At 39.7% G+C, this 19,347-nt stretch overlaps 2 protein-coding genes across 6 annotated transcripts in view; both read left to right on the top strand.

Annotated features, from left to right (window-relative positions):
• The window catches only part of LOC125762071 (uncharacterized), a 494,872-nt gene that overhangs the window by 177,105 nt on the left and 298,420 nt on the right, over positions 1-19,347 (top strand). The window lies entirely within an intron of this gene.
• Positions 1-19,347, top strand: part of LOC125762058 (MAM domain-containing glycosylphosphatidylinositol anchor protein 1) — a 222,217-nt gene that overhangs the window by 137,457 nt on the left and 65,413 nt on the right. For all 4 annotated transcript variants that reach the window (XM_049423790.1, XM_049423789.1, XM_049423791.1 and 1 more), the window contains exon 3: positions 8,949-9,080. In XM_049423790.1, the coding sequence (XP_049279747.1) occupies positions 8,949-9,080 (132 nt within the window). The remainder of the gene's footprint in view (positions 1-8,948; positions 9,081-19,347) is intronic.

Here is a 19,347-nt window from a genome sequence, read left to right as displayed (position 1 = left end):
CTAATGCCAAATTCTGATTGTTATACTTTTCCTCCCTTACCTTGACTAAGCTTCGATGCGTTGAGTGCTATGATGGTCGCAATTGCTATTTAAAACACTTTTCCGCTGCTAATGCAAATATAATTGTCCTTTGTCGGAGATGAAGTAGGTTTAACTACTAGTGAAGTGATACATAAAAGTTAATTGTGAAAAAGTGTTAAAATAATAACTTTTTTATACTTCCTTGACCAGTAAATGGATATGACGAAACAGTCACAACAGCATAAGTACAATAATGCTTATTATAATTCAAATAAATTTTCTGTTTTTTGTTGCAAAAGTGCCAAATGAATTACAAATCAAGCCAATATAAATCAATACATTATTACAATGTTATGTAAAGCGTCCTGAATATGTGTTGAAACTATCCAACATCAATAGTGATGTTTTTTATTCCCAACATTCCTTTTAGCCACACATGGACTGTTGAAAAAGATGAAACCGACTAAAAAGTTTTCATACTCCTTCTCTGGCCAAAATCTTTACAGGAAATGTGTCGATGCGTCAATGCTTTTCCACAGACTGTTCCTTGTTTTTCCCCCTCATAAGATCCAGTTAAGTTGCAATTTTTTTCTTCTCTACAAATATTGCCGAGTTTAGTGTTTATGCTGGTTTCACTAGTCCGAAAAGCTCCACAACTGGATCCGTTTCATTCATGCTTACCCTCGAGGAAGCGGTGATTGTGAGTTTACAAGTAAATGGGGATATATGGAAGAAAACAAATTTATCCCACAGAGAGACGACTGCTGCCTGGTACGTAAAGTTATTTCAACTCCCATCCGGCGTCAACAGTCAACAATATAAAGGCGAAAGAAAAAAAAAAAGCACTAACAAACTCACACATAGCTTGTAGCTCCACTAACTATCATCAATGGCGGCTAGGTTCGAGTTCGATACAAATTGACAAAGATGTAGCAACCATCTTCAAGCCGGTGGGAAGTCGTCGGATGAATTCCACCGACCAGGCCCACGTGACACATGAACAAAGAGCAAGAGTGAATGTAAACTAAAAACTTAAACAGACATTTTTGCTTTCACTGTTACTTTTCCTGCTAGCGTTGCGTCCTCTCAACAGTCCGCTGGGACACAGCATTGGATTTTTTGGGTCCAAAGAAAACTAAATAGAAAATAAACAGAATTTCAGCAAAACGTCCGGCCAAGAGAAAGTTTACAACATTTTCTACACTTCGTTTTTACCGTTGCTGTAAGTTTTTCAAGGACTCTCGTTGGTTGTTTGGGGTTTTTGGGGCCCACCCGGGTGGTGGTTATTCGCCCAACATCGCCCTGGTGGACGACACGAAGCAGGGGTCAGTAAATAGAAGTTTTGGCAAAGTTTTCTGCAACGAACGCGGGTGCGCTACTCTTTGCTGGCATCATGTTTAAGCCGACCCAAGAGCCGGACGATAGTATGAACGAACGAACGAAAAAAACGAGTTTGCCAGCTGGTCACAAAGCAATGTGTGTATGAGTTTCTTCTGGACGTTGCACAGGAAAGAGTGTAATGTTGATTGTTGTTAGTTAGTTCCACCCCTATACAGTTGTTCCAGGGTTCCGGGTATGAGTATGATAAGATGTGGATAAGTTTACCCCTCTTGTACGTATTATTCGGACAATGTGGCAGCTGAAAGTTGTGTCCACTCTTGACCAAGAATCCCCAATTGAATGTTATCATTTCGCTCATAAATAGATAGTATTAGAAAGGGGAATAGAAGATATGCGAACGGAAATGGTCGCAGAGGGGAAGTTTGTTTTCTTTCGAAATGAATGTTTTTTTTTCGGAATTGGTCCAGGTATCCAGGTTTGTGAAGATTCCTAATTTACACATCAAACAACCGTAAGGTTTCGGTTAATCTTCCAACCAATGTGATGTGTGACACCAAATGCGGTAGGTTTCCCTTTCTTAAAGCTACTTCAAACACTTTTTTGATGTTCGTTTTCCTAGATAGCACTAAAGCATTGCCGGAAGTCCGAGCTACACGGAACTTGTTAATTGGTGTTATTATTTGATTGAACTTCGATTGATCAGTTTTCCATGGAAAATAAACCACCGTGCAGCATTCATTTTGCCAACATCGAAATTACATTCTGTCAACCAGGTCATCATCCTACGGTCCAATGAAACCTCACTAAAAACCAAAAAAAAAACAGCAAGTGTAATTCAAGCTGGCCCTCCGAGATGATGACTCGACGACCCTGGTTCCACAAAGATCGAAAAGCACCGGTCGGAAAAACGATCCAATTCATGATTGATACACTTGCAAATGAGAAATTCAATTTCAATTTTTCATCACCAACAGCCATACATACCCCTTTTTTTGGCGAGGTGATGCTTACCATGCGCCGGCACAATCCGTACCCATGTGCCGGCTGACTGTACGTTGTCATCGTTACGGAACGTTCGACACACGTCGCATTGGGACAGAGTGATTTTGAAAAGTGTAGAGGCAAGATTTTGGGGAACGAAACGTCGTATGCTGCACGTCGAAGAATTCGGTCATGCCGGAAAAGTATCATCAATCTGGCCCAGGCTTCACTTTCCGATATGGGTGGAGCTTTGGACCGTTGCTCTGTGCGACCGGTGCCAGAGCGTATTCAGCGAACGGTCGCACCGATTGTGGCGTTACTACTGCACGTTCCTATCTGGTCTCGAACAACAAAAAAAGACTACTATCCTTAAACATGGAACGTTCGTGTCCTTCATACGTCATGGTGCATCCGTCCACACAGCCACATAGTTCTTTTATCCGTTTCCAACTGGCAGCTCTCAGTCATCAGGTTCATGACAACTGAATATAGTGCGAGGTTTTACAGAATGAAATGAATAAACCTCATTCTGCACACAGACACACTTTGTCTTCACCTTGTTTAGTCCCTTTAGAATGTGCACTGGAGTGCACTTCTGCACTGCTATCAAATCACGATCGACGAGCCAGTTTGGATTGTGATCGAAAGTACATCAAAGTGGGATGGAGGTTTCCCGTTCCGAAATCATCGAAATGTCGTTTGGCAAGTGAAAACCATTGAAAACCAACGCATATGAAACTGTTTTGTTTTGTATCCCTTTTTGTGTAGGATTGTATATGCTTTCATGCGGAGTAATAACAATATGTAGGATTAAGCTGTTGCTTTTGTCGAATTCCATGTTGCATAAAGCCAGATTACTTATTCTTTTTTAAATATTTTAAAAAAGCTTTATTTTTTTTTATTGCATACCTGTAGGAAAAAAGAGAAAGACAGTTTATTTAAACAAAATATTATGTATGTCTTTCTACGTCCTAGACACGATCAGTTGTGTCCAACCGATCGTTCTTCGCTATTGCTAAATCGTTCGGGTTGCCACCGCACAACACAGGGTATTCCATTCAGCAACCATCCCACATACGCTTAAATTTTCTCAAGTAAATACATGGTTGCCTTGAAGTCTTACTACAAGCGAAATGTGCTTTGTTTGACCTTTTTGAGTGCTCCTAACGGTCAGGATATCGATCGACCAAACGCACCATCTACTGCTGCAATACAATTTGAAGAAGGTTTCATTATTAATTAAAATTCCAAAGTTCTTCTTCACCGGCTAGCAATTACTCGCTAGCTGCTTTAGTTACTCCTTTTGTATAATTGTCTTCTGTTCATATGCAACCGCTCTTCACTGACAATTGCATATTACATCAATATTCGTTTTTCAAGATAGAATATTGTGAGTTTCTGATTTACGATGCTAAACTTTTCGATCTGTAAAAGATCCTACAGCTTTCGAAGAATCGATAGAGCACAATTGTCCAACTGTATTTGTATTCATTATTTCAAATTATTTGTAAAGGCATATACATAATAGAATTAGTGCAGTAAACCACATCGAAGTGGAGTCACCTTTAGGAGCCATGAAACTCTTATCACTAAAATCAGTAAATTTTTAATGCATAAATTAATGCACTGCTCCCCAAACCAGTTTAGTACCGCGTACCACATTTTGTTCACCACATGTTTATCGTGGCCGACATGTGTCACCTATGAACGAGTTCTTAATGTATGCTTCTTTTAAAACGATTATTTGAAAGAAAAAATTAACAAAAATTGACCAATTTTTCAGATTTGAAAATCAAGCTGTAAGGTCAAAATAAATTAGTTATTTATCTTCAAAAACAAAATCATGGGATTGAATTAAAATAAATTATTTGTTTTTTTTTCCTTTTTGTTTAAAGTTAGTACTACAAAATCGCAGAGCTAAAGCATCATATTCTGCGTATATCAAATACCGCGTCTATCGGGGAAATTTGAAAAAAAGATGTTTAGACAATTCCTATGTTTGACACCTTAGGAAAAAAATCGTTAAATAAAATCACTTAAAATGGCGAATAAAGTGTTAAAACGATTTGCTTCAGCAACAAACAAATTTCTTCCGCAGACCACTTCTAGTTATGCCACCATAGTTTGGACACCACTGCATTAATGCACAATGTTGAACCGGTCAAATAGTATAGTCGGTTAATCATGAATCTACAACACGTTCGACCTGTGTTTTCTGCATTTTTGTATGCATACTCTAGACCAGTTTGCTCAAGCAGAACACAAAAAAATGTGGGACTAGAAAACCCTCTCCATTGAAAGATGAAGCTTTTCCTTAATAAAGTCATCATTACTTACCAACAAGTAAGACCAACGTTTTTTCCATCTCAGGACAACATACTATTTGAAAACACTGGGCAATGCATCGTTCACCATTTAGTGCAATGCACAGGGGCTAATAATGTTACCAACACTTCGGTGTTTCGTGATAAATCATCATCATCATCGGTTGGAATGGTTGGTAAAGTTAAGCACCGATCATGCAAACTGTGCCAGCGGGGAAAATTGTTCCCGTGTCGCCTACGGTAGCGATTCATTTTCCCATAAATTTTAATTATCTACAACATGTTATTAAAATAATCACGAACCTGTCCGGTGCGCTGGTTCGGTGGTGATATCCTAGCGTCGAACGAAATGCGTATCCGCTGCTTCCGGTAAGCGAGGTCTGACCAGTGGTGGTGGTGGTAAGAATGGAGTGTAGAAACACAACGCACCGAGAGCTTTCATTTGACGCTTTCCACCTGTGTCGTTTAGCACCTGTCTTACGATGTGCTCACCCGTAAGCTTCAGGTCAGCAAACTATTGAGCAGCAGAGTGGGATCGCATGCTGGGGTATGATCGATAGTTGATGGTTCGGGGTTAAAGTGTTCGAATCATGAACGCGCGGGTTAATTCGGCACATGCGACCACAAAGCTTGTCGTGATGAATGATGAACTGCAATAAAGAAACAAAGGATGTATATGCATTTATTAGTTAGGTGTTTTGCACGTTCCGGTGTTTTAAATGTTAATGTCTAATTTGTTAGAAAATTCTGTTGTTTTAACCTTATATCAAGAGTGTTCAATGAAATTATCTCATTTAATACCATTTCCTATTATATTCCCTTTTTAATACAAATTAATGTGTTACACAACAGAATCCCATTCGGAACGTTCGTCCGGATAACGAATCCGGAGGTTGAAACTAACGGCAGTGTCTCGCACCACTTTCCAAATTAAGTGCAAATCTAGCACAATCCGCGGTGGCACTCTGTGCACCAACCAATGTTTCAAAACATTTTCTTTGCCATTAAACAATCTGCAACTTTCTCACGACTCTCCGGGCCAACAGCGGCCACTAACATTCACTGCAAAAGACAATCAGAAAATCTCATTAAGCCACTTCTTTCCAACGGTAAACCATATTATCGAAACATTACATGGTGATTAAACTTTCCGTTTTCTCCGGCGACCCCTGGGTCTGGTACGAACCTCGCCACTTTTCTCCAACCCTCCCACGATCACTTTATCAACATCATACTCATCGTGTGCACCATCCCCCCAAAATGGTGTTGGTGAAGGTGTTTGAAAACAGTGCTGCCATTTGCCATTGGAACGCGCACGAGAAAGCTTTTCCGAGCTCGCAAAACGACGACGACCGTTCATCTGCATCGGGGCATCGGGGCTTACAATTCTGCCTGCGATCATTGTTTTTCGGCACCGCGAAAAAAGGAATTAGCACCAAACGCGAAAGTGTGTGTGTGTGTGCAAGAGGGGGGAAAAAGAATCGTAAGCGCTAAAATAAACTTTTGCACCATTTCCCTCCGCAACATCTCTGATGGGGATCCATTTTGAAATATTTCCTCCAACTCACTTGCCCGTACTTGCCGTAAGTAAAGTGAAGAAATGAAGAGAAAACTTAAAGCAGAAACGAAAATATCATAAACCCTCCTGAAATGTCGTATGCAGAGCTATTTTATTTTCCATTGCTTCTCATTCTTTTGCCTCTTTTATGCTTAGTTTGGTGCGAGCGTCGTCGTTATTTGAATTGTGATTATGTGCTTTGGTACCGGGAGGACTCATTTTTTTTCGCATCGTCTTTACATGGGGCTGGTGCGTGAAAAACTGCACGACGACTGCTGCTGCTGCTTTTACTGAAGGCTTCAGCCCACACGGCAAGCTTTATTAATCCAAATCTGCATTGTTGCTTTGGAGCGAAAGCAGTGAGAACTGGAATACAAACGTTTGGGGAGAGCGTAATGAAGACATATTCTTCAAATATAAACTAGCATTAACATCGATTTTTTTCTTCTCTTTTATTTAGGGAAAATCGTATCGTTTTTACAAGCATTTACCCGTTTCAATGTGTTCTCTGTGGATTTCTGAGCAGCCAAGGATATTGAGGTCCTTAGCTTTATCGTTTCACAACTTTAGTTTCCAACATGATCATTGTTAAAATTGATTCTTTTCTTCCCAAAATGTCTCGGAAACTCTGAACACTCAAAACAGCACCACGTATAAAACTAAAGTCTCAAATTCGTTGTTCATTGAGTTTCTACTTGTCTCTCCAAAAATTTCCTTCGTTGTTTAATTTCTCTTGAACTACAATTTTTCTTTGCTAGAACTGATTTGATATTATCCAAAAAAAAAGTTATGAGTTCCAGTAAGTTCAACATTTTGTTCCGGTAAACTAAACATCATTAAAGTGCACATTAATTAAAATAGCTCCATCGAACCAAATCATAGACCTGCAGCATTCGCATGCATCATGCTTTAACTTATCTTTGCTCCAAGAAACCTCCCTTGCGGATGAGCAAATAGCAAAAAAAAAAAACAAAATCACACTAAAAGAAATTTACATTCCGTTCTGTTCTCCCTATCCCTCCTCTCCCGTAGGCCGTGATTATGGACCCGTGTCTGCGCCATTGTTCCCTGGTGAACAATTACAGTTACATCGAATGGTGCGACGAACAAAAAAAACATGGTGTGAGAAAAAAAAACTTCACGCGACTTGTGACACAGCCTGTCGGCATATTGCCAGCAACGGCCAGAACAGTAAACCCGGTAGGGGAATTGCTCTTGAAATGAAAAAAAGCTGCAATATTAATTATAGACATAAAGTGCGGTACGACCATATTGCGAAGGACAAAAACTTCCCTTCCCAGGTGTGTGAGTGAATTGTGCGAGTATGAGTGTGTGCGGGAAAAAATGGAAGAAAAACCACAACCCGAGGGAATAATTATCATGTTATTCAACCGCACAAAACCCAGGGAAATCCTGGGAAATGTTTTAAATAAGTTTTTGTATTTGAGGATATAGCGAGAAATATGCTTGGAGCTACATAAATTCTTGTAGCTACATTCGAAGCAAAGTTATTCTATGTAAGTTGTGTTTGAATAATATAAAATACACACTTTTGTGGAGAATAATTCCTAGAATCTTGCAAACTTATAACTTCAATCATTGAATCTCCCATAAAGTTAGCATCTTAAGCTGGTGGAAGCTATGTATTTCTACCGAATTAATATCTTTATTTCCGTGAACTTCTTCTCCATGAAAAAAGTTCTCGTCACAGCATGTTTCTCAACAAGTCGTTTGCTACTTGGCAATGGAAAAATAATCAAACTATCAGTCAATCGATGATGTAAGGAATTCATCCAAAGTGAGCTAGATTGTTCCCGTCCACTAAATCGATCTTGTGGAAGTAATCGGCAACATTAATGAATGTGTCAAATGTAATAGCGTTGGTCCGCAACTTTATTGTTGCAAATTCTCTCTGACAAGTGCGTAATTCGATTAGTGCGATCGTTGCCTTTAGTAAGATATTTTGTGTAGGTGTGTGTGTGTGTGCTTTTTTGGCAATCAATCTATAAGCTCACTTGCAAGTCGATTTTGCTGTTTTATTTCCTTTCCAACGATTGACACGCGTTACAATTTCGCTCACGTTCTGTGTTCATCTATAACTTTTATCGAACCTACAGCCAAAACATCGATCGTGCGAGTTGCCTGCTCCTTCATCGTTGTCCTGCCTGGTGTCCCGCAACTCAATCCGGTAATTGATTTCATTTGCTGAAGGAAGGAGAACATTTTCGGCCACCGTTAGGCTTGGGTTCGATTTTGCGGCAGGTCACGATTTCGACCGGTGCCAAATCTGAGCCAAACCGCCAATGTGAAATTAACCATCGTTAAAGTAGTACGTGAGCGCGAAACATCGGCCTTTGGAGTGATTTAATTAGCCTTCCGTACTCGTAGTATTAGGTCATGATTTGGCAGCAGTGTAAGGATTTTTGGGGGCGAGAGTTGGATATGGATAAATTATTAATTATTTGCAGACTGAACGATGTACTTATTACACAACCACATAATCACATAAGAGACTTATTTTTGTAACATTTAAATTTTTGGTTATTGTTTTATTTTGTGGTTGCATTTGATTCATTAAAATATATTGTTCATTAGTAAACGAAGTTATTCTTAATTTAAAAACGAAACTAGCTGCTAAATAGATACTAAATAGCCCTTTTTTTAAAGAATGCTTTCTACGTCAACAGTTTTCTGAATATTTTTCTTAAAAAATTTATTTACAGGGAGCAGCAGCAACAGTAAGGCCAGTTCTGCACCAAACAATGGACTAGTGCCCCGATTTATCTCACGAGGCCATACATACCGGGCAGTTGTTGGTGATACCTTGGTGCTACCATGTGAAGTAGAAAATTTGGGTGAGTAAAATTTAAATTTAAAAATGTAAACTTAATGGAAAGGAAAAGGTTAATCAAACTACTCGTTAAATGTATTTTTAAATCTAGCGTTGCTCTCTTGCATCTAATGTACTAAATAAATCATTGGCCCTTATTACAAGAAAAATGTCAAGGAATGTCGTAGAATAAATTACCCGCTCTGTCAGCGAGTTATTACGCCTGTCCTTTTGATGTTTATACCTGGAGAGAATTTTGCAAACCCATTCTAATCAGGCAACCTATCATCAAGGATCACTTAGCAGAGTTGAACAGGGGGCGGGCAGTAATTGTTGTAGAAATCCCTTACCTAATGTTGAACGTTTTTCTCCACTGAAAATCACGATAAATTACCAGAAAGCTACGATTAATTGCAAGCAATGTAGCAATACGGCACCCGCCTTGAGGATGGGAACGCGGTAGGCAGCTTAACGAAAAGAGTTTTGCTAAGCCCACATCAATTAGAGCTGTTCTTCCAGAAACTTTGATTTGATTAATGAAATGGGCTGAAATTATCCGTTAAATTTGCTATTAATTCTTTCACTACCGTGTGATTGGTACGGTGTAAGTATGGGAAATAATAAAAGGATTAAAACCAACTCACTAAGCAGGTGGCAGGTTGGTTCGTTTGTTATGAAGTAATAAAGGAACAAGCTCATTTTTCCAATATTTTTTCAATCATTTTTTCAATAGATAGCAATTTTTATTTTAATACTTCTATTAACCTTGTCATATTCGAATAGGTGAAAGTTTGTATTTGTTTTTGAAAATTTTTGCAGATAAAAAAATTCTGTTGTTTTGGAAATAATAGATCATTTTAAATTACCAAAAACATGCTCGCTCAGTTAAACATGCCAAACTGATTGTCGCCTGTGTACGATCGAACCAATCTACCAATAAATATCGATGGAGACGCCTGGTGGTTTGTGACGACACCGTGACAACGCACAAAAATTTTCCCCTTTTTTGAAGCATTCCAGAGAGCATCCGGCACTAACAATGCTATACGACAAAACTGTCTTAAAATGGTACAAACAGCTACTGCACCACCGGACGGGGTCCAATCTGTTTACATTCGATTTTGATTTATCCCTAATGTCATCCTTGGTCCGTCCCATAGCTGTCCCTACTCTCAAACCATGATGGCCACGAGTGTGTGGCACAGATGGAAGTCAACCAAACGTGGATGAAGCAGGGAAAACGCCGTGCGGTGATATTTATGCAAGGGCTGTGATGGATGGTTCACAAAAGGAACAAAGCATACGCACACTCGCCCATAGGAAGGGCCTTGTTTCGAGGACATTTTTCGGAAGTCAAGCGTATGTTATGTGACTTCTCACTTTTTTGTTGTGCCACGATGCAGACGGCTTGTCGGTGACATGGAACAGAGCCCGGTAAGCCCTGGACGGTTTATGTACCCGCTGATTTGAGGTTGAATACAGCAACTCATCAAATGCTCATCATTCATCATTCCGGAACCGTTTTTGCCATATTGCCACAGCTTCATCGTCCATTCTTTTGCAGTTGCTGCAAATGGTCTTCGGCTTTGCCGTTTAAGGCCTTTTCTCATTTACGCAGTGTCTTTGGAAAAGTTGCGTTGCACAACACAAAGATGGTGACCAAGATGATTAAGACCTTGACGAAGCTTTTTTGCTTCAATTTGAAGGAAAAATCAAGAATTTATTTATGGAAAATGAAATTAAGTTCTCCATTGTTTTAGCCAAACACCTTTACAAACCAGTTGTTACAAACAGTTGTTAGGAAGCCTCTACAAAAATTGGCGCTCAGTTTTTTGAAAATATTTAATTAAATTACAAAATAAAAAAATTTAAATATATTGACTATAATTAATCTAATTTTTTTACTTATATTAAACTGCTTGATCCGGCCATTGATGTTTATCAAAAACTTAAACAAAGCGATCAAAAGGGAAGTTTTCCATTGTACGACGAAAACAGCTGGCAAAAGTAATTGAACTGCTATTTAATCATGGCGACCGCTGTAAGAACAGTGTTGCACCGAGCTCAATCGTGTTGCTCGGTCTGTATCATACTAATTACCCACCCACCCCCAACCCCCAAAGCTGCACTTTTGCAAAAGTATTTGTTTTTTATATTTGTACACGGGTGCTGCATCGTTCCGGCACACAAACAGTCACACAAAAACTACAAGTGGATGAGTACGACCACTTTCATCACGATTGCAGCGCAGTAATCAAATGTATGAGAAACACCATAATTAGTGAGAGCGTAATGATTAATTATCCTCTGTGCTGTGCTTTCGCACGGCTTCATTGTTTTCAGCTTTCAAGTGAATCTGTAATAAGAAAACCGGATAGGAGGCAAATAATGTACACTTTAGCAAACTGCAATTAAAACACTGTTACACCGTTGACTGGCCGGAAAAGGGGTTAAACAGAACCTTCAGCGGCACTTCATTTCGTCTGTTTGTTAGCGGTGAAAAACGGCTCTGATACGCGGGTGAATGCATGGAAATGACTGACAAAAATTCGTAATGCAATCAAACGTCATGAATAATCAATGCGCTATCAGTTTCGGTTTGTGATCGATTATTTTTATCAGCGGTATCACCGGAACCGTTCCCTTGTTCCTTATTCAACGAAGAGCCGAAAGGTGATGGGTCAATTGATTAACTTTTTTTTCATCCTTTTCATTCTACCGTATCGTATGTAGCCCGTTTCAAACCAACTATTGGTGGTAGCTCTTTGTGGTGGGACAATTTTGTATCCCTTTTGCCAGTATCGTTTTCCCCGAAAAACGGACAATTCATTTCATTCCAGCAAGTTTCATCATTTCTTTCCGCCATTGCAAGTCGTTGCTATTGTTTCGTACGGAAGCTTCTTTTTTTGTTACTATTTTTGTTGAGTTTTGTTTGTACGTTTTGTACTCTATTCGCTGTCTGGCTACACCAGCGCCCATACATCAAAGCATCGGCACACGTAGCGACTAAATTCCGCTCCATTAATTCGTTTTACTGCGATTTGGCACTGGTTTTCCTTGGATTCATTTGCATCCTACGAGGAAATGGTGGAATGAGGCATTCCTATGAGTAGAACGGCCATGTTCATGTGTTAAAGGGGTGTCTGTGTGTGAGTTCTGGAGAAGCAGAGATGTATTGCAAAGCGAGTGATTTTTATTATTTCTTTTTTTTAAGCACTACCACCCCCGAACCGTGTGCATTCGTTTGTGGTGTAGGTGGAGATTTATTTTTTTTCTCTACCAACGCTTTATTTAATGTAATTTTTTGTTTTGCTCGCTTCTAGCAAAGTATGCATTTCCCCTTTTATGGTTGCAGCAGTTTGCCCTTTTTGTGTGAAACTCATCGTGTAGCTACACCGTTCCGGTTAAATAAAAAAATACTCCCCCGGAATAGAATTTTCACATTTTGTAGCAGAAAAACGCAAATTTCGTTTTGTACGGGAGCACTTTAGAACAGTTTAACAAATTTCATTAGTTATACGCTTCTGTGGGTCGTTGTTCTCGTTTGGCACTCTCCTTTTGGTTTGCATTTATCCCATCAAAGCGTTTGTATCTCTGGCCACATTTCTGCGTTGTTTGTTGTGTGTTTCACGCTACCGGGCGAATCTATTTCCGAACTGTACGTGAGCCAATATTTATGCAGCATGAAGAAGATTTCCGCTGGAGAAAAACTAATGTCTGAAAAAAATGGTTAAATTTCTTTTTTGGTTTTTTATTCCACCATCATGCTTTTGATATTCCCATCGAGAATGTTGCTCTACGAAAAGAGCAGATTTATTTTTGAACAACCGAACAAATTCATCTAAGTGAATAACTTCCGTTTGCATGTGTTGTATTTTACTCGGAAACCTTCGCTTTTTTTCTTTTTCGTTTAGAAGTAAGTGGTCAATAATTTGTTCAAACCACACTGTTATTGGTCAAACTTGTGTTATTCAAAATAGCATTTTCATTTCCAATTCATTCGACATAGTGGTTCTACATTTATTTTACTACCAAGAATCCATTTAAATAGTTAAGTCATTCAGTCGAAGAACTATGTCACCTCTCGCCTGTTGTGAGTTGTTTTATAGAGACTTTTTGTGGACTGTTGACTGTGCATTTACCTAATCGATGTCCACGAGCTTAAGCTACCCATTTCCTATTCCTATCACGTAACGGAAATGGTTTCACAGTAACCATCGTTAAATACAGCCGCAAGTCACATGCACACGAACATTGAGCTGTTCATCTGACTGCACAAAAAAAAAGTTCACTTACTTCCGGTTTCTCACCTCTACACACCTCTACGTTTGGTTATGAATGGGCTCTGCTCGCAAAAACCGACCCGAGCATCCTTCAGTGCATGGCCAGATTGTTGACAATCGAGCGACAGTAAAAGTTGAATCGTCAGCAGGCCTGTTTGTTACAATAAAAAAATCCATAGGCTTCTAGTGCGTGTGTGTGTGTGTGATTCTATAGTGTTTTTGTCCAGCCAGCCTTAGCACACGTGGTACTTGTTTCAACTAGACACCAAATTGCACTCCAAAGTGGTTGAATCTTGGAAAATGGGATCATATATTACCGTTGGCCTTTTGTATGCTCGCAGGGTGTACGAGGTTTCCTGGTCAGAACGCTGCAACGATACATCCGGTACCGAATTGTGCGATGTACGTGAGCACAAAAGTGAACGATCTTTCTCTTCGGGGTGCACAAAATCACACTTGGCCGTTATTGAAACAACAGGTACGGATGGGTACGATAAGCGGCCTTTTTTTTTCTTTCGGGAAACATTATGAGCAAAGTATCGTCGTTACGTGAGATATGATTCCCGGACCGGTCAGATGCAAGAGTTGCAAAAACGAGTTCCTTTGTCATATCGAGCGTGATTTTACATGCGTTTATTTAAAGGAAAGGGATACTGTCGTTTTAAATGGATCATTAACGACACGCATCACACGAATAGAACGAAAAAAAGATAATATAAATGCCTGTAAATAATTTCAATGTACCCTGTTCTTGCTTTACATGACATGACATTCTTGCTATGAGACATGTTTCCTTAATTATTTTATTAAAATTCGCTTACTTAAATTTGCTAAAATCTTCTTCGTTAAACGATTTCTATGGCCATGCCTCCTATTTCTGGCTTACTAGACTTGATTTACCACTTTGCCGGATGCTACGGGGTCGGTCCGGATGGGATTTGATGCCCAGTCCTGTCGTGTGTAACAGGCGCTGTTTAACACATACACCACCGGCGCTGCCCCTCTATACTCTACGTATAATCTAACAGTAAAGCATGTAAATTAAAGCTCAAGTTATTTGTAGAACAACTACATAAACTAAACGCATTTTCTGGCGTGTCAGAAATTTAAATAAAAATCAAAGATAGAGTGTCCAGGTGACTACACATGTGATCTGATTATAACCTTGCTAAACCAGTTCAATGGAAGGCTATCTAAAGTATGTAGATGCAAAGGCTTCAGAAAAACAATCAATACCCATTCGCCCCAGTTGTTGTGAATAGTCACAATAAATTACATAGAAATTGTAGCAAATAATAACCTGAAAGATAAATTGAAAGGAGTGCTAATTATTTTTTATAATTTTTTGGCGAAAATGAACATTCCACTAAATGAAGTCTTATAAAAAGTTTGGAGACCCCTGACTTACACCATCGGGCAAAGCGCTGTATAACAGTTTATTAATTGTTAATCTGTTATACATCTTAGCTATTTAGTTTTGAACCAAACCAGTTCTTTTGTATTTTTTATCCGGTTTCTTACACACTGACCATTTAAGATCTTTGTGCAGTTCGGCTTGCCATTGTGTTCTGTTTTCCTCAATTGGTTAATTTAGTTTGATTCGTTTTTACTTCCTCTTCCTTAAAACTTTAGTGCAATCTGAAACATAATTTCATAGCAAGAGTTTAAACTCCAGCTATGTGTGAAAAATAAATCTAGTAAACCAATTATGCAAGAATAAGTCGTTTTAATTAGTTTTTATTGGTTTACAAATAAGCCATTGGATTGCCTCTTTTTTGTTTTTCGAAACGTTTGGGATTTTTTTTCATGAAACAACGGCCGTATTGCTTCTAACCATTAGGGAGTTAATAAGTTCAAAATTAATGATAATAAAAATCTACTGCAGAAATCTCTCAAAGATCTACCAATTTGTAGTGTTGGTAACAGGCAACTATTATACCGCGTGCCTTTCAACAATTGCACAATAGACGACCAGTTTGTAGAAAAAAAAACTATCATAGTACAATATTAGTAAAGCAAATTTTCATGAAAGCCATGCTCTTCGATCGTGCTTCTTCCAAACCGCACAACGGATGTCTCCAAAAAAACCAATCATTGAAACGCGTCGCAGCACGTTCGTTAGCATATCCTTACATCACAGTACTACCGACCAGTGCCACATGCCACCCGGTCTATCGGAGGCATTTTCGTAAAGTGAACAACGAAAGCATTCCGCTGACGCACTGGAAGCACGCAGGAACCCGCGAACTTAATATATAAATAATGATGATAAACGACGGTAGTTTTCCTTCGGCCTCGGCGCGTTCTTTTTCCTTCACTCACACGAATAATGGGTCTGTTCGCGGTTCATGATTCGCGTACCACACTCGATTGTGCCCCGAAATGGCACACGATTTTGGGCAGGTTTCAGGTCCACGGCTTACCTTACCTTACCTTACCCCAAAAGACACGACTCACCTTTGCGAGCGTTTTGTCGCTGAAACAGCCCCAGCTCGTGAAAAGATTCGGTTCCATTCATTCGTCCCCGAAAGTCGTTTAGTAAGAAGACGGAAATGTTTTTTGATGATTTATGAAGCGAAATTGTAAAGTTGGTTCATTTTTCTGTGTTGGCCTTTTATACCTGTCCCGTGGGTATGGTTCGATATGATTTTTTCGTTTATAGTTAATGAGGGAACTTGAGTCCGTACGCTGACCAGCTGCGAGGTTTGCCAGAAGCGTCGAATGTCAAATGACGTTTCATCGTGTCCGTATCTCAGCTGAGGTAAGCTGAACCCACATACCGCCCAGTATTGGATTTGGCTTAGCTCGATAGGAAACACAATAAGCTCGAACCGTGTTGCCGTGTTGGCAACTCTCCGTTTGATGTCATTGTCGAGGTAGTCACGGTTTGACACACACGCAAACAAAGAACAACAGCTTTGTCCGACGTGGCCTGGTGGCTGGGCAGGTTATAAGAGTCCCCGCGACTCCCCGCTGACTTGGTTTGATGGTTTGGGGCCAACTTTTGCCTGTCAGATTTGCGATAACACGATACGGTGGTTGATTTTATTGTCCACGTGGCACACATTTCCCGCCTTCCATTTTCCACCCTATAAACATGTCCCGGGACGTGGGAGCGTATGTGCGGCTGGAGCAGGAAAACGTCAGTGGCCATTTCTTTTATCATTAGGAAATGACATGGAAACTAAACCGGTCGAAGAATACAATGGAATGGGTATGGCATTAGAAGAGAAAAAAGCAACAACACAACAACGACATATGAACCGAAATCCAAATCATAATCCAAATAAAGGACACCAGCGGTTGAGCGGGTATTCCTGTCACGCACTCTAGTTCTATTTCCGCCAAGACCAAGCCTTAAATCAGCATTTGAAGGTATATTTGCGGTGCGAGAGAAACCGACCGAGTGGCATAAGAAACACGCGCGCAGAAGACAGCGAGAGAACCGTAGCGCGCGCCACACATTGAGGAAATCCTCCTGGAGTGCTCGAAGTGGATGTTAATCTGCCATGATGGCCCCCGGCTATTACAGGAGCCTCCATGGCAAGTTCTGTTTTGCTGGATAAGTTGCTGGATAAGGGGTGTCAGTTTCATTCGCAGTCACTTTCAAAACGCGAAATAACAATCCGGGAACGCGTTGCGAACACGATGGGGTGTTATAGCGTCTGTACCACTGGTTGAACAACTTCACCATCGACCCCAGCTGCGGTGAAAACAACATTCAACGAATGGCATGTATTTAAAATATATTTCTTTTAATTTATTATTCCCATCGTTCTCCACACTTGGAACACACTTGTCGTGTGTTTGTTTCTGTATGCTTTAAAGACTACTGAAGGGACATAGAAAACTTCTTAGTTTTATGCCGAGAGTCACCTGTTATGAAGCACCCTGTGGATTAGTTATGTGTTGTGTTCGACGTACATCGTCTTAGATATTCTACAATGGATGTCTGTAGAACAGAGGATACTGTATCAGACCATGACTTTTATATTTCGATTACTGAATGGCTTATTACTGGAGTCCCTTTGAGAGAAAATAGTCCAAGTATCTGATGTCCAAAGACACTGTACATGCAGGGGAATAGACTTCAGAATTCCGAACTTCCTATCTCGCAGTGCTAGAAACTCTATGTTTTTCAAGGAGATTCAACGGTATAACAGATTGCCAAGAGTAATTGAGAACCCGAGTAGATTGCAAGAATTCAATCGTTGGTTTGCCGTACATGTTAAACAAACTGTGTAAAGTGGTATTTGTGTAGATGTCCCATATAACTCTATTTTTATAACTGCAGTTGTCATATGGACAAAGTGATTTCATTGTAAAGAATTCACGGTGTGTACAATCTAAAAAGTCACAGCAAGATTCATACATCGATGATTGAACATGGCTGATTTCAGATGCATTGGATTCCCCTGCCTCGGAAGCTAGGGCCCTAAAACTACTAAACTGGTCATATGCAAGTTGCAGCCGTGTCCTTAAAAATGGTGAAACAGTTCCATTCATTGGTTCTGGAGCGCCATGCACTGGATGCCAAGGAAAAGCATTGTGGTAAAGTAAGGTCCATTTTTCCTCAATGAAATTAGGTTGAGTATCTTTGAAGCGTGAATGAGACTTTGAACTCTTCAATATATTGTTTAATTACTAGGTATTATTAGAGTTAAAATATTGAGTTATCATAATATTTTCTTTAATTACTAGGTATTATTAGAGTAAAAATATCGTAAAGATAAATCCATTCTTCTCAATCCTTTTTTGAGGGTAAGAGGTGGGACTTATTATCGTCAACATTTACCTGCATACCTTGGCCAAGCTATTAGAAAGAACAAAGAAGGCTTCTCACAGTATCTCACAAATATTTGAGAAAAAACCGGCAGCTCTTTTGGAAAACTCACTTCAATGCACCCGTACCTGATCGATTAGACAAACGAACGTAAGTTTGGCAAAGCATGATGCACCTTTTGGGTACTCTTATTCACTGGAATTTGCCGGCTCTAGTATCTCTATTAGCCGGAAGCAATCGAAAGACAACTGCAGTACGTAGAAAGTTTGTTTCATCTCTCCCTTCGACAATGACAACATTGGACTAACAGAAATAGCATTTTAGCTTTCGGTGATATGTCTGTTTGTCAATTTTTGGAAACATTTCTTCTCTTCAGTTAACGAAAGCCACCGTATAACGTTTTGATTGATGTTTCATTCGACAACGGCACTCTAGGTTGATCGTACTGAAAGATTTCTACCGAATGTTAAAGATATCGGGTTTTCGTGAGGGTTTTAAGATTTTTTTATTTCTAACTCTTTTATACTTAAAAGATTTTTGTAAATAATGTAAATTTTTGTAAAGATTCTAATGTTGAATAAAATCTTAAATAGGACTTCATTCCTATTTCATTTCGTCATATTATTCTGCCCAAGCACTGATGACACCGTGCAAGAGATGTTTGCGATGTTCAACCGGACGACCGTGATCCACCCATTTAACAGCACATCATGCCCGGGAAGCATGTGGCACTTGTTTTATGGGTCCTTTTTTTCCTTGTTTTAAAAGAAAAAAAACGACGTCGTTGTCTTCTTCATTTTTCACACAAAAAATTGACGTTTTATTCCCGAGCACCCTGTCTCGGGCACAGAACTTACGCTAATGGTTTTTCTCAAGCAGTTAGCACACCTGAGGAACGGTAACAAATAAAATAAAAAACCCCGAGTTTCCACCATTCCGTCGCGACTGCTAAAAGGGACTGCTGTGGGTGGTAAAATTAATGACAGTTTAATCACGAAATAATTACAGTTTCGTTCCGCCAAGCTAACACACAAGTGCATTCATCTCACCACAGCTGTGGGTTGGCGCAATTCGTTTCATGTTATCAGCGTAACCGGATACGCTGCACGACGATGTCGTTTCGTTGATTGGAACGCTATTTTTTCTCCTCGATTCGGTTGCCCTTTAGGCGGTGCAAAGTGAAACGGAAGTTGCGCTCAACGTTTTACACCGTGATCAACTTTACA

The sequence above is a fragment of the Anopheles funestus genome, chromosome 2RL (assembly GCF_943734845.2).
Source record: "Anopheles funestus chromosome 2RL, idAnoFuneDA-416_04, whole genome shotgun sequence".
Classification (NCBI taxonomy): domain Eukaryota; kingdom Metazoa; phylum Arthropoda; class Insecta; order Diptera; family Culicidae; genus Anopheles; species Anopheles funestus.
This window is presented reverse-complemented; position numbering and strand designations above follow the sequence as displayed.